The sequence below is a fragment of the Neophocaena asiaeorientalis genome, unplaced genomic scaffold (assembly GCF_003031525.2).
Source record: "Neophocaena asiaeorientalis asiaeorientalis breed wild unplaced genomic scaffold, Neophocaena_asiaeorientalis_V1.1 scaffold347, whole genome shotgun sequence".
Lineage (NCBI taxonomy): Eukaryota > Metazoa > Chordata > Mammalia > Artiodactyla > Phocoenidae > Neophocaena > Neophocaena asiaeorientalis.
In genome coordinates, this window is record NW_020171818.1 from 1136772 (window position 1) to 1163228 (window position 26457).

The 26457-nt window shown below is 37.6% G+C and overlaps 1 protein-coding gene across 3 annotated transcripts in view; it reads left to right on the forward strand.

Moving 5' to 3' along the window:
* Positions 1-4095: 4095 nt before the first annotated feature.
* The window catches only part of AHCTF1 (AT-hook containing transcription factor 1), an 81766-nt gene continuing 59404 nt past the window's right edge, over positions 4096-26457 (forward strand). For all 3 annotated transcript variants that reach the window (XM_024739031.1, XM_024739037.1, XM_024739047.1), the window contains exons 1-4: positions 4096-4430; positions 18355-18479; positions 20330-20583; positions 23947-24127. In XM_024739031.1, the coding sequence (XP_024594799.1) occupies positions 18362-18479; positions 20330-20583; positions 23947-24127 (553 nt within the window). In that variant the 5' untranslated portion in view covers positions 4096-4430; positions 18355-18361. The remainder of the gene's footprint in view (positions 4431-18354; positions 18480-20329; positions 20584-23946; positions 24128-26457) is intronic.

Below are 26457 nucleotides of genomic sequence, written 5' to 3' on the forward strand. Positions count from 1 at the left end.
TTCCATTTGCATGGAATATCTTTTTCCATCCTCTCACTTTCAGTCTGTATGTGTCCCTAGTTCTGAAGTCAGTCTGTTGTAGACAGCATATATATGGGTCTTGTTTTTGTATCCATTCAGCGAGCCTGTGTCTTTTGGTTGGAGCATTTAATCCATTCATGTTTAAGGTAATTATCGATATGTATGTTCCTATGACCATTTTCTTAATTTTTATGGGTTTATTTTTGTAGGTCCTTTTCTTCTCTTGTGTTTCCCACTTAGAGAAGTTCCTTTAGCATTTGTTGTAGAGCTGATTTGGTGGTGCTGAATTCTGTTAGCTTTTGATAGTCTGTAAAGCTTTTGATTTCTCTGTTGAATCTGAATGAGATCCTTGCCGGGGAGAGTAATCTTGGTTGTAGTTCTTCCCTATCATCACTTTAAAAATATTGTAGCACTCCCTTTTGGCTTGTAGAGTTTCTGCTGAGAAATCAGCTGTTAACGTTATGGGAGTTCCCTTGTATATTATTTGTCGTTTTTCCCTTGCTACTTTCAGTAATTTTTCTTTGTATTTAATTTTTTCCAATTTGATTGCTATGTGTCTTGGCATGTTTCTCCTTGGATTTATCCTGTATGGGACTCGCTGCGCTTCCTGGACTTGGGTGGCTATTTCCTTTCCCATGTTAGGGAAGTTTTTGACTATAATCTCTTCAAATATTTTCTCAGGTCCTTTCTCTCTCTCTTATCCTTCTGCGACCCCTATAATGCGAATGTTGTTGCATTTAATGTTGTCCCAGACGTCTCTTAGGCTTTCTTCATTTTTTTTCATTCTTTTTTCTTTATTCTGTTCTGCAGCAGTGAATTCCACCATTCTGTCTTCCAGGTCACTTATCCATTCTTCTGCCTCAGGTATTCTGCTATTGATTCCTTCTAGTATATTTTTCATTTCAGTTATTGTATTGCTCATCTCTGTTTGTTTGTTCTTTAATTTTTCTAGGTGTTTTTTCTTTAATTCTTCTAGGTCTGTGTTAAACATTTCTTGCATCTCCTCAGTCTTTGCCTCCATTCTTTTTCTGAGGTCCTGGATCGTCTTCACTCTCATTATTCTGAATTCTTTTTCTGGAAGGTTGCCTATCTCCACTTCATTTAGTTGTTTTTCTGGGGTTTTATCTTGTTCCTTCATCTGGTACTAAGTCCTCTATCTTTTCATTTTGTCTATCTTTCTGTGAATGTGGTTTTCCTTCCACAGGCTGCAGAATTGTAGTTCTTCTTGCTTCTGCTGTCTGCCCTCTGGTGGATGAGGCTATCTCGGGAATGAAGCTCTGAACTGGGCACACACTTCCCTTTAATCTCTGCAACAGCTCTGCAAGGAAAATAAGTAACATTAGCCTTTCTTTTTAGATGAGAAAACAAGCTGAGAAACTGAAGTAATTCCATTAGAATCATGTTGCTAGAAAGTAGTGAAATGGATTAAAACCCTAGTTTGTTTGGTTCCAAATAACCATGTTCTTTCCACTACGCAGTGCTTCCTCCAGTAATGGAAGGCTTTGAAGCCATGTTTACCAGTCCATCCTGTGGAACACTAATGAGGCAAAATGTTCCACAATCATAAATGGATTCATGCCATGGTCAAGTAACTTTGAGAAATGCCAAGCATATTAAAGACAGTGAAGTATTACGTAAAAGAAATGTTTAATTTCATTTAGTCCCCTTTCCCCCAAACTCTTCTGATTACAAAACATAGATTTTTTTCCATTTTAACAGTTATTAACATCTCTGGAAAGTAAAACAATTCGGCATATGCTCAAATGACTGAAAAGAGGAAAAAGGAATTAATAAGAGCTTTAAAGTGGAAATTTGGTTTACAAAGCAATTGAAATAAAAAACTAGCAATTATGAGGGAAGCATTAAAAAAGTATAAGATACAGTCTGCTCTCATTGTAGCTGGGAGATGGGGATGCTGGGAGATGGGGATGCTGGGTGGGTGGAGGGAGTCTGAGGCAAAAGGGGAAACAGACATAAAATAATATGCACAGCATATATTCTGTGTGAGTTCTTAGTGATTAATATGGGCTGAATTTGAGAAGATTTGTGAGAGAAAAGAGACTTGAGCTGCACCGTTTTCAGTGGAAGACACTGAAAAGGAGAAACATGTTTGGAGGAAAGTGAAGAAAAGATTCTCAGAAACTACATAAGGTAATAAAATAGGACAAGTAGTGTTGGTCCAGATTATAGACAATCATACAGAAACCATACCAGCATTCTGTCATAATTATGCAAAGAAAGATTAAAATCTGAAAGATCATTTTAGAAAGTCAATTAATCTGGATAATAAGTATGATGAGACAGATTTTTGAATTTTACAACTGGCAGCAAAGTTAACAAATGTTTGTCTGACGAATCCATTGAACCTCTAATCCAGCCATTCTTGCTCTCTAAATCTGATAACTGAAGCCCAGAGAGGTCACTTGATTTTCCTAATGTCACACAGCTCATTAGCAGCACACCTGAGTTGAGAACTCAGGTCTTCAGACTACCGAGAAGTACAGCACCCAAGAATTGGGCATAAAATGATGCCAAGGAAAGGAAGTGTAGAATGGGGAGCAAAGCAAGCACATGAATTAGCACATCTGACTGCAGAGTAGCTTCTGTTTGAAGAAGTCTAAAATAATTAAGACATACAACCAAAAACCTTTTTAAAAAAATTTATAAATTTATTTATTTTTGGCTGTGTTGGGTCTCTGTTGTTGCTTGTGGGCTTTCTCTAGTTGTGGCAAGCAGGAGCTACTCTTTTTTTTTTTTTTTTTTTTTATGTGGGATCTTCCCGGACCTGGGCCCGAACCCACGTCCCCTGCATCGGCAGGCGAACTCTCAACCACTGCGCCACCAGGGAAGCCCAGGAGCTAGTCTTAGTTGCAATGCAGGAGCTTCTCATTGTGGTGGCTTCTCTTGTTGCAGAGCACAGGCTCTAGGTGTGCCGGCTTCAGTAGTTGTGGCACGTGGGCTCAGTAGTTGTTGCTGGCGGGCTCTAGAGAGCGGGCTCAGCAGTTGTGGTGCACGGACTTAGTTGCTCCGTGGGATCTTCCCGTGTCTCCTGCACTGGCAGGTGGATTCTTAACCACTGCACCACCAAGGAAGTCCCCAAAAACCTCTTTTAACTCCTTCTCCACCACAACTTAGCCCAGTACCTTTTGCAAACAAATGTCACGTTCAGAGGTTGCTGTCAATAAAGGAACAAAAATTATGGAGAAAAGGATATTACATTTCTAAAACATACGGGAAAGGGTAACAGAAGAGAATAAACTTTCCTGATTAAAAAAAAACGTGGCCTGCTAGAATCCTACCTCTACCTCCCATTATAATTCTTTTATTTGGAATTTACTATTGTGGATATATTCCACACGTTTGAAGAGTGTGTGGTGCTGGGACTTACTTCAAAGATACTAACAACAAATGAAAGAAATTCCACTATGAAACCCCAGGGTGACCAAACATGCAACACTGACTTGGGGTAAAATTTTGACTTAGAAGATTAGACTAGACCTCGTGAACATCTCTGGCCACGAAAGCACGCTCGGATGTTTAAAAATACAGAGAGGGACAGAAGCGTTTTCCCAAAAGTCAGGCGCCCACTTTTGGCACGGAAAGCCGGAGCAGGGAGAAAGAAAAACACCGAAGGCAAAGATTATCATTCTGCCGCCGGCAAGCGGATCCAGAAGATAACGCGGCGACTCTCCCGTCACATTAGACACCCAGCGGGATCGCTACGCGAGCGCTACTTCGGGTACAGACTACCACTCCCGACTCCGCGCTGGGCCCAAGGGCTGGGCGACCAGAGCGGTTTAACGCGCAAGGCATTGTGGGGTTCGTAGTCGTTCTTCCCTTCAGCTCTTTGGAGGTGGGGAGATCCTATTTTACAAAAAAACCCTGCCCTTCCCCACCCTGTTTCCCTTTCCTCCCTTTCCCTCCCCCACCTTTTTTCGCAAAGAGTTTGAAATTCCCGCAGAGCCGGCGCCCAAGGCCGGAACACTCGCGAGAACTCAGGTCCCAGTGCCGCGATCTCCTTTCCGTCTCCCACTTCTCTCCGCCCTTCCCCGCCCCTCCCCTCCCCTCCTGGTTGTTTGGGACTGTGTGTCGGCCGGGTGGTAATGCGCAAAGACGGGTCATCGCTGCGCGAGCGGAAGAGACAGAGTCGCGTGGGGAAGGCACCCGGGGCCGCGGCGCAGGCAACGGCTGCGTTTTAGTCGCTGAGCGGTCGGCAGGCCTGTTGCCGGCGAAGGCGCTCGCGGGGGTTGTGCGGAGGTGTGCGCGCCCTGCCGGTGTGCGCGCGCTGCCGGTGGCGGCTGTGTCTCTTGGGAGATGCTGTGACGGACCCGCGCGGGAGGAGCTCGCGCCCAGCCTCGCGCCCCCCTGGACTCGGCGGCCGCGGCCGCTCGGTCACCCGCTCTTCTCAGGTAGTGGGAAGGGAAGGAGGAGGTTGGGCCGGGACGGTGGAGGGCTGGTCGGCGCGGCCTGGGCCCGGAGCGGCGGCCCGGCTTCTCTCGCCGCGCCTGGCCCGCCGGGCCCTCCGCGCGCCGGGCCTAGGCCGGACTTGTGGCCGCTCAGCGAGCAGCGGCGGCCCGGCTCTCGGAGCGGCCTGACTCGCGGAGCGGCCCGACTCGCGGAGCTGGCCCGAGGGGGCGAATGCGGGCGTTGGCGGTTGTGGCAAGCTCCAGGGCTCTGGGAGTTTGTTATATAACCTCGGCGGAGCGGCGGCACATGGCGGCGTAGAGGCGCCTCGGGGTCCAACCCCCGCGCCTAACGCGCCGGCAGCCGGGTGCTCACGCTCTCCCGGCGGCCTGGACCGCGGCGCCTCTAACCTACTGTTCTTTGGTGCGGTTGAGACCTTGGCGGGCCTCCCTCCGGGGGAACCTGCTCGTACTTTGAGTCTGTCTTAACATTGGTGTGTGGTCCCCATGCTCCTGGGCCTGGCTGGGATGAGTCCCGGGCGGAGAAGTTTGCCTCGTGATTTGAAAAGTGCAGTGAATTGGTTCGATAAAGGAGATTTAAAATAACTATACATCTTGGAGTGGGTATTAATTTGCCTTGCTTGTGCCACCTGGAAACTTGAGGACGATTACTTTTGTTACTCGTGGACTGGGGGGGCGTGGGGAGGTTAATTTGTTCTCAAAGCCAACGAGGTTCAAACTGGCCGTTATTATCTTTTTTCAAATGGGCAGTTTGAGAAGATACTTGATAAGAACCTGGGTCCTTGAGGATAAAATATAGGTCTCTTGGAAACTCTAAACTTGAGTGTATTCTTAAAATATTCTAAAGAGCCAGTAGATGTTAAGGACTTTTCTTTAGTGAGCTTTCATTGATTAAGTCTGTAAGGAGAGAAGAAATTAGGGTAGGTTTACTTATTTGGGAGGATTTGACTAGGGATGACAAGCCCAGCTCAAGTTAATGTTTGAGGCATGCTCTGAGTGTGTTAAGCGCTAGGGAAAGTCTACATTCTCCCCGTACTGTAATTTTTGATTCTAATTTTTCAATAACCTAGTGCCAGAATGTCACCGATTCGCAGAACAGCAATAATTACCAAAAAAATTCTTTTTTAAAGATTGTTATACAGCAGTTTTGGGATGGACGCATCTCGATTTAAGAGGACACAGAACATTGTTTCTTTCCTAACCATAAAAATTTTCCGGAGATTTTTCGTTTTCTTCTTCAGATTGAAGTCTCATTTCCCTAGGTTAGGTCAGCGGTCTCTACAGTAAATCTTGTCAGCTGTCCACCCTCAACTGTTCACGAATTTATGCTTCGGCTCTTCCAGAATCATCACCAATCCTGGGCCCATTTTCTTGAAGATGTACTTTTTTTTTTTTTTTTTTTAAACATCTTTATTGGGGTATAATTGCTTTACAATGGTGTGTTAGTTTCTGCTTTATAACAAAGTGAATCAGCTATACATATACATATGATCCCATATGTCTTCCCTCTTGCGTCTCCCTCCCTCCCACTCTCCCCATCCCACCCTTCCAGGCTGTCACAAAGCACCGAGCTAATATCCCTGTGCCTTGCGGCTGCTTCCCCCCAGCTATCTACCTTACTACGTTTGTTAGTGTGTATATGTCCATGACTCTCTCTCGCCCTGTCAAAACTCACCCTTCCCCCTCCCCATATCCTCAAGTCCGTTCTCCAGTAGGTCTGCGTCTTTATTCCTATCTTACCCCTAGGTTCTTCATGACATTTTTTTCCCTTAAATTCCATATATATGTGTTAGCATACGGTATTTGTCTTTTTCTTTCTGACTTACTTCACTCTGTATGACAGACTCTAGTTCTATCCATCTCATTACAAATAGCTCAATTTCATTTCTTTTTAAGGCTGAGTAATATTGAAGATGTACTTTAATGTTCCTTTGCTCCTGTCCTTCAGCCTGGAGTGCCATCGCTGCCTTTTTCAAGTTTTCAGCTTTCAAATCCTCCTTAGCCTTAAATGCCATCTTTTCTATACACTCTTTCATTTCTCTTTATCCCAGTTCTTTCCTGGGGTCTCACAGAATATACACCTTTATTGTAGCATTTATTTTCATGGTTGATTATGTATCTCCTAGAATGTAAACTCCTTGAGATCAGGAAGTAGGTCATCTTTCTGCCCTTGCATTCCCTTCCCAACGCAATGTTTTAAAAGTAGTTCGTGATTGGTAACTGTTTGAATTAAGTTTGAAAGAACAACTGCTAAAAGGCTGGACGTTTTTGGGTCCACAGCTAGTTTACATTTATATCATAATTCTTAGTGTTTTTTTTTTTTAAGTCAAAATGCATACAAAATGTTTTGTAGAAATGTTCGCTCAGTATATGGTGCATTATAGTTATTGAACAACTAGATTAAAGTTTTACTTTCTCTTGTGGAGTTTAGCAGCCTTCTAGGATGTGTGTATTTCACACAACTGATTTTTCGTATTGTGTCAATATCTTTCCTAGTACTTTTGCAAATTTTGCTTTGCTTCTTAATATTGAAGCAATATATACTTAAAAATAAGTGGGATCCAATATTAAGCTTTCTTTTTTAAGAATCAATTTAATTAATTAATTTATTTTTGGTTGCATTGGGTCTTTGTTGCTGCGCGCGGGCTTTCTCTGGTTGTGGTGAGCGGGAGGCTACTCTTCGTTGTGGTGCGCGGGCTTCTTATTGTGGCTTCTTGTTGCGGAGCACGAGCTCTGGGCGTGTGGGCTTCAGTAGTTGTGGCGCGCGGGCTCTAGGGTGCACGCTCCGTAGTTGTGGCGCACAGGCTTAGCTGCCCCGTGGCATGTGGGATCTTCCCGGGCCAGGGCTCGAACCCTTGTCCCCTGCCTTGGCAGGCGGATTCTTAACCACTGCGCCACCAGGGAAGTCCCTGAGCTTTCTCTTTTTAATACACTTTATTTTTTAGAGCAGTTTTAAGTTCACAGCAAAATTGAGTGGCAGGCACAGAGATTTCCAGTATACGTTTTCTCTGCTCCTATTCATGCATAACTTCTCCCATTATCAACATCCCCTACTAGACTGGAACATTTGTTGCAATTGATGAACCTGCACTGACACATCCTCACCCAAAGTCCATAGTTTACTATTCATTCTTGGTGTTGCACATTCTATGGATTTGGGTCAATGTCTAATGGCATGTATCCACCATTATGATATGATTCAGAGTAGTTTCACCACCCTAGAAATCCTCTGTGCTCCCCTCTCCATCCCTCCCTCTCTACTGATTCCTGGCAATCACTGATCTTTTTGTCTCCATAGTTTTACCTTTTTCAGAATTGTCTTATAGTTGGAATTATGCACTATGTCGCTTTTTCAGATTGGCTTCTTTCACTTTGCAATACGCATTTAGGTTTCTTCCACGTCTTTTCTTGGCTTGTAACTCTTTACAGCACTACATAATATTCCATTGTTTGGATGTACCACTGTTTATCAGTTCACCTGCTGAAGGACATCTTGGTTGATTCCAGGTTTTGACGATTATTAATAAAACTGTTAAAAATATCCATGTGCAGGTGATCACCAAGTCATATGGTAAGAATATGTTTAGTTTTGTAAGAAACTGCCCAACTGTCTTCCAAAGTGGCTGTACCATTTTGCATTCCCAGCATCAATGAATGAGAGTTCCTGTTACTCCACATTCTCACCACCATTTGGTTGTTGTCAGCGTCCGGATTTTGGCCATTCTAGTAAGTGTGTAGTGGTAGGTCATTGTCTGAATTTGCATTTTCCTGATGACATAAGATGTGGAGCATCTTTTCATGTGCTTATTTGCCATCTGTATATCTTCTTTATTGAGGTGTCTGTTAGGTCTTTGGCCATTTTTTAATTGGGTTGTTTGTTTTCTTGTTGGGTTTTAAGAATATTGAGTTTTAAAAAATTGATTATATTTATTGTTCAACATGTCTTTTCCTGTCCCTGCTAGTATCTTGCTATCCTAATTTATGACATGTTTAGGACCTGTTAGTTGCAAGGCATTGTGACCCTCTGGAATTCACAGGAATAAGGTATGATTTTTGTCTTTTAGGAATTCATAGTATTGTGGGGAAGACCGGCAAATACAAATAATGGATTTCAAAAATTATTTTTAGGATTGCTAACATAAATGTGGAAAGGAGTGAGCTCAGAGATGAGATTAAATAGGAAAAGGATTGATCTACCCAGACCACACTGGGAATCTGGTCCTTAAATGGGGCTTTGGCAGAAGGAGGTACAGGAGGGAACAGCATAAATAAAAGAATGAATACGCGAGGCAGTAGCAAACTGATGAAGGAAGGGACGTGGGGAGACAAACGTTGTAAAGATAGTCTGAGACTGCCAGATTGTGGAGGGCCTTGATTACCTGTGGCTGAAGATGTCAGGTTTTATATTCAGTAGGGGAGTCATTGAAGGTTTTTGTGAAGGGAGTGAAAATCCATCTGTGCTTTATAAAGACAGTGGACAATATTTTCATTGAAATTAGGCACAGTTTTCTTGCTCTGCCTATCTAGACCTTGGAAGGATTTGAAACTTTGTAAATTACTTTTTAGAGTTTGCCAATACTGGCATGTCAGGCTAGGACTGTACTTAATTTTGTACAGTACTGGCCATAGCTGCTTAATGTATTTTCGTGAAGACGTATATATAGATATGTCTTTATATAAGATGTTCTTTCTAATATAATATTTAGAAGTTCTCTTCATTGGGCTTAAAATGTTAAAATTCACACTGTAAATATGGGATTTGAAAGGTCTGGAAACCAGAAGCCAGTTTTTGCCCTATAGATTCAAAGGCTAACTTCTAAATTTGGAAAACTTTTTCTTTCACTCACTGAACCTTTTTTTGAACTCCTGTGTGTCAGAATTGACCCCTTTATTGTTATGAAATGACCCTCTTTATCCCTGGTAATATTCTTTGCTCTGAATTCTACTTTTAAAAATAATTAATTAATTAATTAGACTGTGTCAGGTCTTAACTGTGGCATGCAGGATCTTTGTTGCGGCATGCGGGATCCTTCATTGTGGAGCTTGGGCCCTCTAGTTGTGCGTGGGCACCAGAGCGTGTGGGCTCAGTAGTTGCAGCACTTGGGCTCTCTAGTTATGGTGAGTGGGCTCTAGAGCGCATGGGTTCAGCAGTTGCAGCACACGGGCTTAGTTGCCCTGTGGCATGTGGGATCTTAGTTCCCTGAGCAGGGATCAAACCCGCCTCCTCTGCATTGGAAGGCAGACTCTTAAACACTGGACCACCAGGGAAGTCCCGTGAATTCTACTTTGACATTAAGCTGCTTCTGCTTTTTTTTTATTGTTAGCATGATATATCTTCCATTATTTTACTTTTAACCTATCTAAGCTTTTTATTTAACTTTGTCTTGCTTTTTTATCCAGTCTGACTGATATTTGCTTTTTAATTAGAATGTTAAAGTCATTTTGTTAATGTAATTAGTGATGTAATATGGTTAGGTTTCAATCTACCATCTCATCTTCCTATTTTATTTGTCCTACTTGTTCTTTTTAAAATTTTTTATTTTATATTGGTGTATAGTTGATTAACGATGTTGTATTAGTTTCAGGTGCTCAGCAAAGTGATTCAATAATACGTATACATGTATCTATTCTTTTTCAGATTCTTTTCCCATTTAGCTATTTGTTCTTTCTCTTTTTATACCATTTTTGGATTAACTTTTTTTATGTTGATATTTTATTTTTCATTGGCTTATTATATCTGTGTGTGTGTGTTTAATGTTTATTTTAAGGTTTCTAGTGTCCATCTTTAAATTACCATAGTCTATTTTCAAACCACATAGCATTTCATGTATAGTGTAAGAACCTTGTAACAATATGCTTCTATTTCTCCTCTCTAGGCCTTTGTGCCATTGTGTCATTTGTTTTCCTTGTAAATATGTTATAAACTCCTCAATGTATTGCTGTCACTTTTGCTTCGAATAAACAATTGTCTTTTAAAGAGATTAAAAATAAGAAAAAAAAGTGTTTTGACCTTTTTTGGAGGTCTGTATTCTTTTACGTAGATCCAGATATCCATCTGGTATCATTTTGCTTCTGCCTGAAGGAATTCTTAAACATTCCTTGTAGTGCAGATCTACTGGTGACTATCTTTTCAGTTCTCCTGTGTCTGAAGTGTCTTTCTTTTGCCTTCATTTTTTTAAAATTTATTTTTTAAAATATTTATTAATTATTTTTTGGCTGCGCACGGGCTTTCTCTAGTTGTGGCAAGTGGGGGCTACTCTTCGTTGCGGTGCGCGGGCTTCTCATTGTTGTGCCTTCTCTTGTTGCAGAGCATGGGCTCTAGGCACATGGGCTTCAGTAGTTGTGGCACGCAGGCTCAGTGGTTGTGGCTCGCAGGCTCAGTAGTTGTGGCACATGGGCTTAGTTGCTCCATGGCATGTGGGTTCTTCCCAGACCAGGGCTCAAACCTGTGTCCCCTGCATTGGCAGGTGGATTCTTAACAACTACACCACCAGGGAAGCCCTGCCTTCATTTTAAAAGGATATTTTCACTGGATATAGAATTATAGGTTGACAGCTTGCTTTCTTTCAGAACTTAAAATACATTGTTCCACTTTTCTGGCTTGCGTTGTTTTCAGTGAGATGTCTCCTGTAATTCTTTGTTGCTCTGCAGTGTGCTACTTTAAGATTTTCTGTTTGTCCCTTGATTAGGATGTATTAATATTTTGGTGGAGTTTCTTCATGTTTCTCATGCTTGAAGTTTACTGACCTTTTTGATTTATGAGTTTGTAGTTTTCATCAAATTTAGGAATAATTTGGCCATTAGTTTTCCAGATGTTTCTGTCCTCTTCTTTTGGAGATTCCTATTACACATATTAGGTCACTTGAGGTTGCCTCATAGCTCAGTGATGCTCTCTTCTTTTGCTCCTCACCCCAGCCTTTTTTCTTTCTGTTCTTCATTTTATTTAGATAGTTCCTACTGTGGGTGTTTAAGTTAACTAATATTTTCTGTGTCTAATCTATTAATCCCATCCAATGTATTTCTCATCTCTGGACATTTAATTTAGACATTTTTATATCTTCCAAGTCTTTCCTTAACGTGTTCATGCTTTCCTCTATCTTGTTGGACTTAGGGACTATAGCTAGAATAACTGATTTACTGTTCTCATCTAATAATTCTAACTTCTGTGTGATTTCTAGGTCCGTTTCTATTTGTGTTTTTTCCCCTTATTATGGGTCACATTTTCCTGCTTTTTGCAGGCCTGACAGTTTTTGATTGGATGCCAGACATGGTGAATTTTACTTTCTTGAGTACTGAATATTTTTGCAATCATTTGTATATTCTTGAGCTTTGTATTGGGATGCAGCTAAGTTTCTTGGAAACAGTTTGATTCTTTTGAGGCTTGCTTTTTGAGCTTTAGACCAGAGCAGCCTTTAGACAAGGGCTAATTTTTCTCCCCACTCCTGAAGCAGTCAGTACCTTTCTGAGTACTCTACTCATTGCCCATGTATTAGGCTTTTTTTCACTCTGGAGCTATACCTAGGCATGCATACACTTTGGGGATTGTTTCTCCTCTGCTTTTCCAATGATTTATTTCTTGGCTTCTGGTAATTTCCTTACATGCTTATATTAACCATGTGAAGATTCAGGAGAACCCACTGCAAATCTCCAGAGCTCTTTGTATGACCCTTTGTACTGCAGTACTCTGTCCTTTGAATTCTAGCTACCTTTGGAATTCTCAACTCTGTCTTCTCAACTCAAGGCGACCCTTGGGCTCTCTGTGGGTTCCCTTTCTCTGCTCTGTGTTCTGGATACACGCTATGCACAGTAACCTGGGACAGTCCTAGAAGTCATCTTGTTTGTTTTTCTTTTCTTAGGGACCACTGTCCTGTGCTACCTATTGTCTGGTGTCTGAACAACTTGTTTTCACATATTTCGTTTCTTTTTTTAGGTGGGAGAATATATTGGGAATGGAAATTACAATTCTCTTTTTAAATATTGCGACTGTTTGAGCCACTACTTCCACGTCGTAATCTTTGTTTTACATTAAAAAGAGCATAACAGAAAACACATCCAGCCTGAGAAATGGAACATTTATTATATTCCTTTTTCAAAAAATTGATTATTGTGCACCTTTCAGATGAATTTTAGAATCACTTTGTGGAAGTCATCTCATAATTCTGTTGGTTGATTGATTTGCATTGATCATGGAACTTTTTTACCTAATGTCCATGAACACTCCAGTGACTATACTTTGGGAAAAGCTACCCAAAGTGTACGGAATTTTGGAGGTTTTAGCTTTAGAGAAATGATTTGGGTTTTAAGTTTAATAGGAAAAATGTGTTAACTTCAGTTTACCATTACACTGTTTTTTTAAATCAAGACTAGAGAAGGCCATCAGAGGTGAAACCAACATAATAACAATGTGATTGTGGCCTTTCCTACCTAAATTTGTGTAAAATTTTCTTTGGTACTAAAATACTTAGGAGAGGGATACAATCACTTTATGAAAACATAATGCTTTCAGCATCTAAAGCTTGAGCCTAGCACCGTCATGTATATATAAGATGTTAATATAATTGTAAGAGGCTAAAGGTCATTACTTCTCACTGACTATATGTTATAGTAGTGATAGTCTAATTACTTTATATTTGATTATACTTTTAGATCTGTTTTGGATTAAAAAAAACCTTACACTTTAACTAGGAAGTCTCAAACACAACTTTTTTTGAGTTTTTTGAGTTAATGGTGACATACATGTTTTTTGACGTAGTTGATCAGATTTTTGTCCAGAAAATAGCATTCAGAGCCTGGACAGAAAATTATAACTCATGTTTTTGAGTAACCTTTTCAAATCTATTTTTTCTTTTCACATACATTGGTAGTGAGAATAAGTACTTGCCAATTATAGAATGACCAGAAAGAACAGGAGACTGGAGATCAAAAGACCTTTAGTCCAGGGCTTCCCTGGTGGCACAGTGGTTGAGAGTCCGCCTGCCGATGCAGGGGACACGGGTTCGTGCCCCATCCCGCGGCTGGGCCAGTGGGCCATGGCCGCTGAGCCTGTGCGTCTGGAGCCTGTGCTCCGCAACGGGAGAGGCCACAACAGTGAGAGGCCTGTGTACCGCAAAAAAAAAAAAAAAAAAGACCATTAGTCTAGTTTTTGATAAAGGCTGAGTCACTAGGAAGAGAAATAATGGACTAGAAGGCAGAGGTGTTTTGTTTTGTTTTGTTTTGTTTTGTTTTTTGTAAAATGGGCAGTTTTTGGTGACCACTTGTATTGCAGGGTAAGGGGAGGAAAAGGAAACCATTTATTCATGTAGTCAACCAATATTCTTTGCCCCCTCCAGGGTGGAAACTACTTGGATTAAAATAAGTAAGATCTAATCTGTCCCCTTAGAACTTTCTAGTTGGGTATGCAAAGAGGGAATTATAGAGTGCGATAAGTACCATCCATGATAGGGGAAGTACCAGGTTTATCAGGAGCAAATGAAATTGTAACTTAACCCGGGCAAGGAAAATTTTTTTTGAAGAATCATTGTTTTAACCAAGTCCTCAAAGTTTCTGGGTAGGTGATGGACTCATTAACTGAGAGAAGAAACAGAAGAAAAGGAACAAATCTGTAGAGAGGAGGGAGAAAGATTGTTTCATTTTGGAAATGTTGAATTTGAGGTGCAGTGGAAGCATCCACATAGGGAATGGTTAGTAGTGTCCGTTACTTTGGAAAAAATATGGTGTTGCTGTCGTACAGTATTTGAAGCCATGGAGTAGCAGGGATCTCTTTCTCCTGATGATCTGGTGTGATATGATAATGAGGTAAAGTTCTTTACCTGTAGGAAATAAAAATTCTAGAATTACCAAGTCAAAAGATTTGTCTGCATAAAATTAGGGCCTGGCAAATTATCTTCCAAAAAGGCTTTTGGGGTTTATGTTTCTGCAAGAGTGTATAAGCACATGTGTGTTTTCTCTAGACCTTTAACAGTGATTGGCAAAAATGGTATCATGATTTAACATGGCATTTTGTTGATTGTTAGTGAATATTAGGTTGATTTGCACCTTCTTCCCATCTTAGATTATATAAATATCTCCTGTATTTTCAAAGTTTTTTGTTTTAGTTTTTTTTGTTTTTAAAAAGTTCTTTACTTAATTCAGTTTATAAAAATGAAAAACATTTAAAAAAATCCAAGCCATACCAAAAAAGTATAAAGAAAGGAACAAATCACCCCAAATTTGGGTCACACAAAAGTAAATAGTACTAATGTTTTGTATTTCAGACATCTCTGTAGTCAGATATATAGGTAGAAGATTTCATACAGAGACTAGTTTTATGAAATGCAATAGACTATAAATGTTATTTTTTAGAAAATTAATTTTATAAGAAAAAACTAAAATTAAAGGACAGGAATTATTAAGCTTATGATAATTCTTTTAACACATCAGTCATTTCTTTATAAAAGTGGTGTTTGGTTTTTTTTTTGTTTTTTTTTTTAAAGAAAGATCTGTTAAGAGTGGCTGTTAACTATTGTTTTGACATAGGTTTCAGTTTGATAGTATTGATTTTATTTTCTGAGAATGGCTTGGGCTGAGTGTTACAATTGTGTGTAGGCCCTGCTGGGGAACCATGTACCTAGTAAAATGACTTGTACTTGGTATCACTCTCCTGCCAGGGAGACTGCTTTGGATGTTAATGCCTTTCTCCCAATAAAGCAGCACAGTGCCCTGGAAGATGGCCCACTGATGAGGTTCAATGGTATGTAGTATGTAATGAGAGGCTTCTAGACCTGGAATTTTCCTAGGGCTATCTATTCACTCTTTTAGTTTACTTCTTTCCAAACTGAAGGATACTAGAATTCTATGGATTTTTTGAACTCACCTTCTTTCTTCTGTATTGTTTCATGATGTACACATACACACACATATACTTTTATTCATTTTCTAGATATTAGGGGAGGAGTGTGTAGTATGTGTGTGGGTAATGTGTATAACTTTGCTCTACCAATGTGTAACTTCTTTCCTGGAACAAATTGTACTGGTAACATTAATTGAATAGTCCATACTTCTGCTCCGATTTGAAATACCCAAATATGCTTATATCATCTACTAAATTTTTGTGGTTCTGTGTCTAAATTATCTGTTTCATTGATCGATTTGTCCATTACTAGCATATTATTATTACAGTTTTAATTATTATAATGTATTGAATAATAATATGTTTTTATAATCTAATAAAGCAAATTATATTTTGTTTGGTTATTTTTAGTATTTTGTTTGGTTATTTTTAGTATTTTGCTATTAAGGAAACTTTCTACTAATATATACGTTCTTGTGTATGCCTCTTCCTATATATATTTTCAACTTGGATATGTAACAAAGTCTAAGATAAGTCAAATGTCTCTTCATTCTCAAGACAACAAGAGAATTACAGATGCTTTATTTAAATCCAGTACTTGACCATTATTATTGTTGCTGTTATGTTGTCCATATTTTAGATTTTTCCATTTATTTACCAGTACTTTGGCATACCATTCTTTTGTGTCTCAGAAGTTGTGTCTGATCATTATTCTACTTGAAGCCTTCTTTTAGAATTCCCTTTAAGAGAGGATCTGTTTGTGCTAAACTCAGTTTTTGTCCAAAAATGCGTTTTCATATTTGTTTTTGAGGATAATTTCAGTGATATATAAACTGTATGTTGACAACTATTTTTGCTTAGAATTCTGAAGATATTCCAGACTTCTGACTTACACTGTGTTGAAAAGTCATTTCTTTTCATTTGACCTAGGATTCACTGTTCTTCCTGATTTCAGAGAATTAGTTTGTCTCTACAAATCTGGGAAATATCTTTTAGAATATTGCCTCCTCCTTGCCATTCATGTTATATTTTGGGGGAATTCTGAATAAACGTATGTTAGATTTTCTCCCTGTATTGCCTGTAACTTTTAACTACTCATCTCTTTGTCTCTCTGCGCTACATTTTCTCTCTCCACTGCTTTTCTTATCTTTTGAGTTTGTTTTTATTGGCTTAAGTAGGTACAAAAGAATATTTGTAAGTTATGAAGAACCGTGATGCAAAGAATACCTATGTTCTCGCTACCAAGTTTTAGAAAAAGAAAATTACCATTACCTGGAGTCCCTTGTGTATTCTCCATTCCATTCCCCTTTCTCTCCTCTCATGGGTAGCTACTATTGTGGACTTTGTATTTATGGTTTCCTTTGTGTTATTCATACTATTGCTACATGTGTTTGTATTCTTAGGAAATATTTCTTTTAGTTTTGTAGTCTTTTAAACTTTATATAAATGTAATTCTGCATGTATTTTCTCTACTTCTGTTTAATAATATACTCTGATGTTTGTTCATATTGTTGCACTGTAGCTGCTACATTCTCCATTGAGGTTTTTTCCCCATTGAGTTCTAAATTTTACGTCATTTTTCATTCCAGAAGTTCTTTTTTTCCCCCCTAAATCTACTTGACCAATTTTCATTATAATTTTTTTTTTTTTTTTTGGTACGCGGGCCTCTCCCATCGCGGAGCACAGGCTCCGGACGTGCAGGCTCAGCGGCCATGGCTCACGGGCCCAGCCGCTCTGCAGCATGTGGGATCTTCCCGGACTGGGGCACGAACCTGGGTCCCCTGCATCGGCAGGCGGACTCTCAACCACTGCGCCACCAGGGAAGCCCCTTCATTATAATTTTTAAAGTTTATTCCTCATTAGCAAACTAAATCTTTGATTTCTTTAAACCTATTAAACATATTTTCTGTTCTCTGATCTTTTCAGTATCTGAATGAAGTCTTTGATAGCCTGATTCTGCTGGCTGTTGATCCTGCTATCCTTGTTAAAGTTTTATTTTGATTGTAAGCTCATTTTCTTTGGAACTTCATCTTTGAGAACTCTTTGAGATTCCAAAGGGTTCTGTTCAAATATTTGGTGGTTTCTGTGGGTTGCTTGGAGCATTACCAACCTGAAACTACTTTATAATATTCTTCACCTGAGTATTTTCTGGTACCATAGCTTGAATTCTGGCCACTAATTTGTATGAAGGGAAATTTTCTTTTTCTGTGTAGAAACTTTCAGCCATGGTCAAAATGAACAGCTTTATTGCTCACAGTCCTGCACAGAGGGTGTTTGTCTCATTCACCTTTATGCTGATGATACAGCCCTATGGAGTTTAATGGGGGTGGGGGGGTTAGCCCTAAGCTTTTCCTTCAGCCTCTGTGGACCTCAGGATGCTCAAAACAAGATCAGGGTCACCAGAACTGTAGCTAACCCTCAAGACCCAAGCCAGCTTATATATTTTCCAAAATTCCTACTGTTTCCACTTTTGGCTTTGCCAACTCTGTAATCTTTCAAAAAGATACTTTTATATTTCAGCCATCATTTTTCGTTGTTTACAATGGAAGAGTCATTTAGGAAATCTACTGTTGTATACATTGTAAATGAAAGATAATTTTAGATTTTTTTCTGTGCAGTTAAAGACATGTGCCAAACCCAATTCCTGAGGTTACTGTGGGTTTGGACATTTTTCATGCACTTTCTCCTCTTTTACTGTAGTGGTAACTTTCCTAAAATAATAGCAATTTTTCCTGTTTTGTGTGTGAAATGTTCTTTGAGAGTAAATGAAGCAATAAGATTAATTGCGTTGAACCCAGTCTTCGAAGAATCTAGGCACTCATGTATGTCCTTAGGACATCTGGCTTAATGAATCTTTACCCTCCTAAGGCTGTTTGGGAAATACTTTCTTAGGAGAGAATGTCTCAGACCCAAAGCACATAATGTGTAGTTCATAATCAGATTTTAGTTTCAGTTTATTTACTTTTGTATGGTAGCTTTTTCTTTTTCTTTTCTTTTTTCCCTTTCCCCTTGGTTAGAGATAATCAAGTGTCTTATAGTACAAATATATCATAATAATCTTACTTTTAAAAATGTTTGCAGTGGAAGTATGCGAGACCTAACAGCCCAAGTGACTGTAACAGCACAATTCCCAGAAGTGACTATCCAAGCCCTTGGAGAAGATGAAATAACATTAGAATCTGTGCTTCGTGGAAAGTTTGCTGCAGGTAAAATAATGTTGCTGAAAATTTAGCAACATTATTGCTAAATTTAATAAGATTAATAATAAACATATATTAAGATAAATAATATTAAGCATATATTACAGTTCCTTTGAAGTAGAAGAAAAAAAAGCAGAACTGCTTAGAGTGGTCTTATATAACTATATTACGTCTACAACTACATATGTATTAATTTCTATCTACTTGAGCACATTTTCATTGAATCTCCTGGGGTATTATAGTTCATTTTTCCTTTTTGCAATACCATATATTTTATATCTCTTAGTATTGAGTATCTGCATTTGGAAAGTAGAAATGATACATGGCTGGTTTTCCTTTATAATTAGTAAGTTTTATCGGTGATGAGTTTAGATTAGAACCTGAACAGTCTTATGAGTAGAAAAACCTGATTGTAGTGCCCTAGGTGATACAATATATTCTGAAAGTCTTAATTCTATTAATCTGAACAAGATCTTAATAATAATGATATTTTACATTATATAATACAGCAGAGAATTAGACCAGAGAAGCCATTAAATTATGGATTTCTGTCTAGTGAAATATGTTGCAGAAGACTTTTCTGAAAATGAATTTTATAGCCATCCTGCCTAGCAGGAAGACAACAAAACATATAGATCAGTAATTTAGCTATTTATAGTGCTATTCTCTTGAATATTGAAGGTAATAACAGTACTACTCTTACATACTAGGTGATGTAACAACTTTTCATTGAGGTAACTACTAGGTTTCTCTAATTAGGCACTATTCTATGTAACTGAGAATCAAATAGGTTAAGTAACTTGGTCCCAGTTACATAGAAAGCAAGTGGCAAAAATGAGCTTTGAACTCATGCATTCTTGGTCCCCACTGTGCCATGCTATTTTTTTTAAAACTCTTTAGTCTCTCTCAGCTATAATCTAGTATATACAGCTATTTATTTGGATGCATAGTAGACATCACAAATTTAGTAGTAAAAATTAACATCATTCATCTAAGCTGTTCAAGGGAAAATTCAGGGTCTAGTTCTTGATTTTTCTGTATTACTCATCTCCCTATATATTATTCATCAGCAAGTAAATCCTTTTAGTTCTGCCTCTGAGATGAATCTCCAGTCAATTCCCTTTTCTCTATTCATGGCCACCAACCAAGCATAAGGTACCATCTCCCTACTTCTGCTCTGGTCCCACCTTATTGTCCATTCTCTGCTTAGCATCTGGACTAACATTTAAAAATGTAAATCAGATCGTCACTGTCCTGCTTAAAACCCTCCAGTTACTTTAGATTGCATGAAGAATAAAATCCAGACATGACTAGTCAGAGGCCAAGAAGGGCTTCTGATATTTCCTATTATTATACTGGTTATGTCTCATCTTCTCAGATTTTGAACTCTTCAGTGACAGAATCATGAGTTATACTTTTATAACTCTCATAACACCTAGTTTAACTCTTAAGGTATAATGTAGTAAAAATATGAGTTTGGGAGTTAAACAGATTTGCGATCCACTTCTGGCTCTGGTATTCGTAGCCATGTGGGTTTTGGGCAAGTCATTCATTCATACAGTTGTATGAAAGTTTAGTTGCCTTATTTCTGTATTGAGGTGTAACAAGGAGTAAGTGAGATAATGTATTTAAGCATATAACATGGTACCTTTACTGAATGGTTACTTTATTATTATTGCATTAGTAGTTGTTCAATTTATTTTACTAATTAGAGGACCACTCTTCTGTAAATGCTTAGATTTCAGTTTGGAGATAATGAGCTGTATATTATATATGTAAAAGAACTAACTGCTATTTAGTTTTGTTGTATATATGCAATATTAAAATAAGCAACATTTTTGTTTTTTTTCTTCTAGGGAAAAATGGACTTGCTTGCTTGGCTTGTGGTCCGCAACTTGAGGTAGTAAACTCTCTAACAGGAGAGCGGTTGTCTGCATATAGATTCAGTGGAGTGAATGAACAGCCTCCTATAGTCCTAGCTGTGAAAGAATTCTCTTGGCAGAAGAGAACTGGATTGTTAATTGGATTGGAAGAAGCAGAAGGGAGTGTTCTCTGTCTTTATGACCTTGGTTTATCAAGAGTGGTTAAAGCAGTTGTTCTTCCTGGAAGGGTAGGTACTGCTTAAGATATGTGGACATTCTGCTTTCAAAACCGAAACCCTGCTGGTTACATGGGTGTGTTCACTTTGTAAAAATTCATTGAGCTATATACATTTGTAATTAGATTACTTTTATGGAAGTTTATTGTTTTTCATTAAAAAGTTTAAAATAAAGAGGTTAAAAATATATTATCAAAGCAACATAACATTTAAAATAAAACTTTCTTTGGACAAAGAAGATGTGGTGTGTGTGTGTGTGTGTGTGTGTGTGTGTGTATATATATATATATATACACATACATACATACATACATACACACACACAATGGAATATTACTCATCCATCAAAAAGAATGAAATAATGCCATTTGCAGCAACACGGATGGACCTAGAGATTATCATACGAAGCAAAGTAAGTCAGAAATATTAGACAGTCTAATGTTTAGACTCTAAAATATTTCAGTGTATCATATTTTAGACTCCACATATGATATCACTTATACGTGGAGTCTAAAATATGATACAAATCAACATATCTATGAAACAGACTCAGAGATAGAAAACACTGTGGTTTCTGCAGGTACAATATCCTGTGACAAACCATAATAGAAAAGAAAATATGTGTATATATATAAAGAATATATATCTGTGTATATGTATAACTGAGTCACTTTGCTGTACAGAAGAATTTAACACAACGTAAATCAATGAAATTTAAAAAAAATTCAAATACAACTTCCTTATTCTTGGTTAGAAAATTAGAGTAAAAATAGTGATGACATGTAGTGTTCTTATATATGAAAAGTATCATCTGAGTTTTGTTCTTACATCCAGGTGTGTTTTATGAGGATACCAAGTTTATAAAAATATTATATTCATTACTATGCCATTTTTTCCTTGCCTGTTTTTTTCTCTTTTAATTTGAGACTGTAGCCTTGCAGCAGTATGTAAAATGTCTTTATTACCATTTAAGATGTGAATAATATATTTAAATAGTGAGTTCATTTATATTCACCATTTATTAACTCTAACATATGTATGCCTTGATATGCCAGGCATCTTATCCAGTAGTAATTATAGAAGTTCTTTGAATTCAGGTTGTTTCTTCAGCAGATTTATTACTGCTCTTTTTACATGGTGAGAAAATGTATACACTTACAAATACACACAGACAAAAATCATGGAAGAGTAGAATTCTTTTTCTACCAGTGTGAAAGAAGTATGCACTTTACACACAAAAGTATATGTAACTATGTATGCATATATATGTATGTAATGTATATTGTCATAGAATAGAATTTTTAAAGTTAAAAGGGAGCTTAATGACAAAATAATAATGTTTTTATAGTGAGGAAGCCAACCCAGTGGGCCAATGTGGGGTCTGAAGTAATTTATAGCCTGGTATCTTATATGTACTTGCCAGTGATGATGATTTTAAAGACAGAATTATTTGGCAATTTATTGAGTGCTTACTGTAAATCAAGCTATGTGCTAGATTTTGGGGGTAAGTAGATGAATTGAACTTGGTCCATGCTGTCCAAAAAGGCTTGTAGTCTAGTGGGAGAAGACAGATTATAGGATGATAGCATAAATATAATAAGTGCTTTGATAATTTTAGCACTTGAAACGTGGAGAACACCTGGATGATTTCTGTTCAAAAAGGTTGGACATTTTAGGCAAAGAGACCAAAGTGCAAGAAGTCACAAGAGTATGGAACATTTGGAAAACTAATGTTATTTAGAGTGGCGGGAAAAAAGGGAAGGAGGAAGTGAGTGCCAGAAATGGTGAGGATTGAGATTGTGAATGGCCTTAATTGCAGTTAGGGGCCTCCTCTTAAAGTCTGTGGTGAAATCATTTTAAATTTAAAGTGGAATTGTAGTGTAAAAAGCTATTTGGTCGGGGTAGTTCAGGTAAATAAGGATAATGGACTGAACCGAGGAAGTGGCATTAGAAATGGAGAAGATGGGACATATTCAAAGTAGATTCCAGAGGTAACATGGACAGGACTTATTGATCATTTGGATAAGAGTAATTGAGAAGGAATAAGAATTAGATAAATTATTGGTTGCTTAATTGGATGAATGGTTGATATCACATGGAATATAGGGGAAGGAAAAGATTGGGAGAGGAGTGATAGATACCTTCAAAAGGAGTTCAGTCAACTAGCTCTTTTTTGACTAGGGCACAGTATCCCCTCTTAAATTTGTTTTTAACTGCCTCACTTTAAAATTAATTAAGGTAGCATTGTCGATAACTTCATGTATAGTATTTATATAAGGAATGCAAACAGATCCCTTACCCTTCACTGAAGGAATTAAAGAGAACATGCTTTAGTATTTATAGACATTATTACATAATTTAGAAAAGGAAGACAATCCATGAAATGACAGCTTTCAGAATTAGAAACACTAAGGAATGTTTTGTGTACTAATGAAATATTGAGAAAGCCAGGGTTTTGTCTGTAATAATAAATTACAACCTGAAACAAACTTTAACCTTACATTAACACGTAAACCATTGATAGCAAATTTCCTCTTTTCTTTCTAGGATATTCATCAGTATTATAGTAGAAATCATCAAATACTTAATTATCAAATATCATACCTAATTAATTTTTGTGAATTAATAAGAAACAGAAGGAAAGCTAAGTGTAAACTAAAATACAGACTATTAGGTACAGACATTTAAAATTTGACTCATGAGATGATGAGGAAAAATACAACTCCATAATGTAGCTACAGTATGATTTTCTTTAAGTAATTTCAGTCCTTGTTAAATGTCAGTGATCCAGTTACTGCCAAAGCTTTGTGTGAAGTCCATTATAATGTAGCCCTTTTAAAGAAGGTTAGACCTCTTCAGGCTTTAGGGCATAAAAAGGACCTTTTTAAAAAAGTGTAAACAGTAAATTTATCTGGAATGATTTATTTTTAGTCTTCCTTAGAGAAGAGGCTATATACTTATACAGTAGCTGGTTAAGAGTTTTAAAGTGAGGAAAAATCTAGGTTTCAGTTTTATATTTAATGACTGTGTGACTTGAATAACTCAGCTATTCTAAGCCTCAGGGTGTTTCGTCTTTAAACAGAGATAATTATATATAGTCTGATATCAAAGGGTTATTGTGAATTGATTAGCATAATGCCTGGAATATAGTAAAGTCTTGATAAACATCAGTTATTATTCCATCTGCACCATGTAATTCTTGTTATATCTGAACATTTCATTATGTTATTCAGATTTGCAAGTATCAAATGCAGATTTATGATTCTGTATTGGAAAATGTTAACATCTGTATAACTAATACCTGCTTTAACCTCAAAATCTGTTGTGTTTTCTCACTTTGTATAAGAAAAGCAAATGATATATTCTGCCTTCTAGGTAACAGCTGTTGAACCTATAATTAATCATGGGGGAGCCAGCGCAAGTACTCAGCATTTACACCCAAGCCTGCGATGGCTTTTTGGTGTGGCAGCTGTGGTAACTGATGTTGGACAGATCCTTCTTATTGACCTGTGTTTGGATGACGTGTCATGCAATCAGAATGAAGTAGAGGCATCAGGTAATTAATTAGTCATTCTTTGCTTGAAACCAGAAATTAAGCACCTGAGTATTCTGATGGAATGGATTGATTTTTTTTTTTAATAGTCAAAAAATGTTATATAGAAACTTCTTTATGTATCTTTTTTAAAAAAAACGTTTGCTCCTATTGTTTTGGGCACTATGGAGATTTTTTTGCATGAGTTATTCTACTTTACTGATGAAGTGTTTATAGACTAGGTCTTGAAAGAGATAGGGGTATGTTTCCAGATATACACTTGAATAATATATTCAAGTTATTAAGTAAATGCCAGAAGAAGAGCTGAAAGGTATAAAATCTTGTTCCTACAGTAAGCCCAAGACAGAAATAAAGCAATAAATAACAGTAATTTAAAAGTCTTCCCTCACAAAATAACATCCTAAAATAGAACTAACGCTACTTATGTGAAGAGAGATAATTTTCCCCCTTTAATACTAATGCATATATTTATAAATCTACTCCTCAAGTGTTTTTTGTTTTGTTATTTTGTGATTTATGAGACTCTTACTTGATTGGTTTATGTAGGGAGGAGAGCTAACCTAAAAACTTCTAAAAATGTGTGTATTACCAATAAAGTTTCACGAAAGGACTATTCCTTGAGGACCTTCTTGATTTTTAAAATAGTCCTCTTGGGACTTCTGGTGGTTCAGTGGTAGGGAATCTGTCTTACAAAGCAGGGGACTCGGGTTTGATCCCTGGTCAGGAAACTAAGATCCCACGTGCTGCGGGTCAACTAAGCCCATACCCTGTAACAACTGAGCTCAGGCGCCTCAACTAGAGAGCCTGTGTGCTGCAAACTACAGAGCCCACGTGCCCTGGAGCCTGTGCGCCACAACTAGAGAAGAGAAAACCTGCACACACAACTAGAGGGAAGCCCGTGTGCCTCAATGAAGATCCCGCATGCCGCAACTAAGACCCGACACAGCCAAAGATAAATAATATAATAAATAAATAAATAATAAATCTTTAAAAAAATAGTCCTGTAATATTAGTGCAGATCTGTTTATTTATGGATCAGCTAAGAAATAGATACAAATAATCAGTATTTTGTCCCAATTTATAATGAGTATAACTAATAAGAACTGTTGGTATGTAATAAAACCGATTAAAACTGCAAGTGGTAAAAATTATGTTTGACCAGAAATTAACTGAAGAACCAGATTATCTGATCAAAATTTAAATCTGCAAAATATGACATGAAAAAGTTTGATTTGGTAGAAATAATGGCCACACATGCACTTAAGGAAAAAAAAATTCTCATAGTGATGGAAACTATACCTGGAAATTTGATATGTATTAAGATCTGATTGATCTTAATAAAATCCCGGGTAAAGTTGAAATGAAAAGAGTTGATTAGTATAAATAACAGTAACTAAAAATGAATTTGTAGAATATTAGAAATGATTTAACTGCTCTTTGTAGAAAATTGATGAAGGAATTAGTCTTGATGGAGTTTTGTTCCAGAGTGTTTTGTAGATGATATCGCTATAGGTCTAAGGCTAATTAAAATACCTGTATTCATAATTAAAACTCTTCAGATCAAAATAGTAGAGGTGAAACATGCTTTATTTCAGGAGTCAATAGTTAGTAGTTAAATTCAACACAAGGGTAATTTTATAATGAAACTCTGGATTGTAATCAAAGATCAGAATCAGTTTCTCAATTCTGAGAATTAGGAAGCCATTGAATTTTATAGCATACAAAAAGTTGAGTTTTGGGGTTTAATGCAAAATTAATTTTTTGTTTACAGAAGTAATTATAATTACAGCTATTTAGACTTCACTGAAACACATACAACGTAGAAAATGAAGTTCCTAACATGATAAACATATTATAAATACTATTTTGCAACTTTTTCAAACTTAACAGTTTTTCTTATACATCTTCCCATATCAGTGCATATAGAGTCTACTTTATTCTCTTGAATAAGTTTACAGTATTCCATTTATTAACTAGTTATTTTGGCAAAATGTAATCACTTGCTGTTTTCTGGGGGAAAAAATCAGAAGCAGAATGGATTAGGAGGGTAATCATTCAAGTACAATGTGATAGGATTTTTTCCCCCTTCATAACAGCATTGAGGGAATCTGCTCTTGCACAACAGTTATATCAATGAATGGGCCTGAATTTTTTTTTATTTAAACATTTCAAACATCTTCAAGTAGATAGACCAGTATAAAAATTCCCACAAACCTGTTACCTAAATTCAAGTCAGTTTTCAGAATTTACCCGTATGTGCATCTGTTCTCTTTTATTTCCCTTTTCCCCCTTCTCTCTCTCTTTTTTTTTATTTTTATTTTTGGCTGCACCGT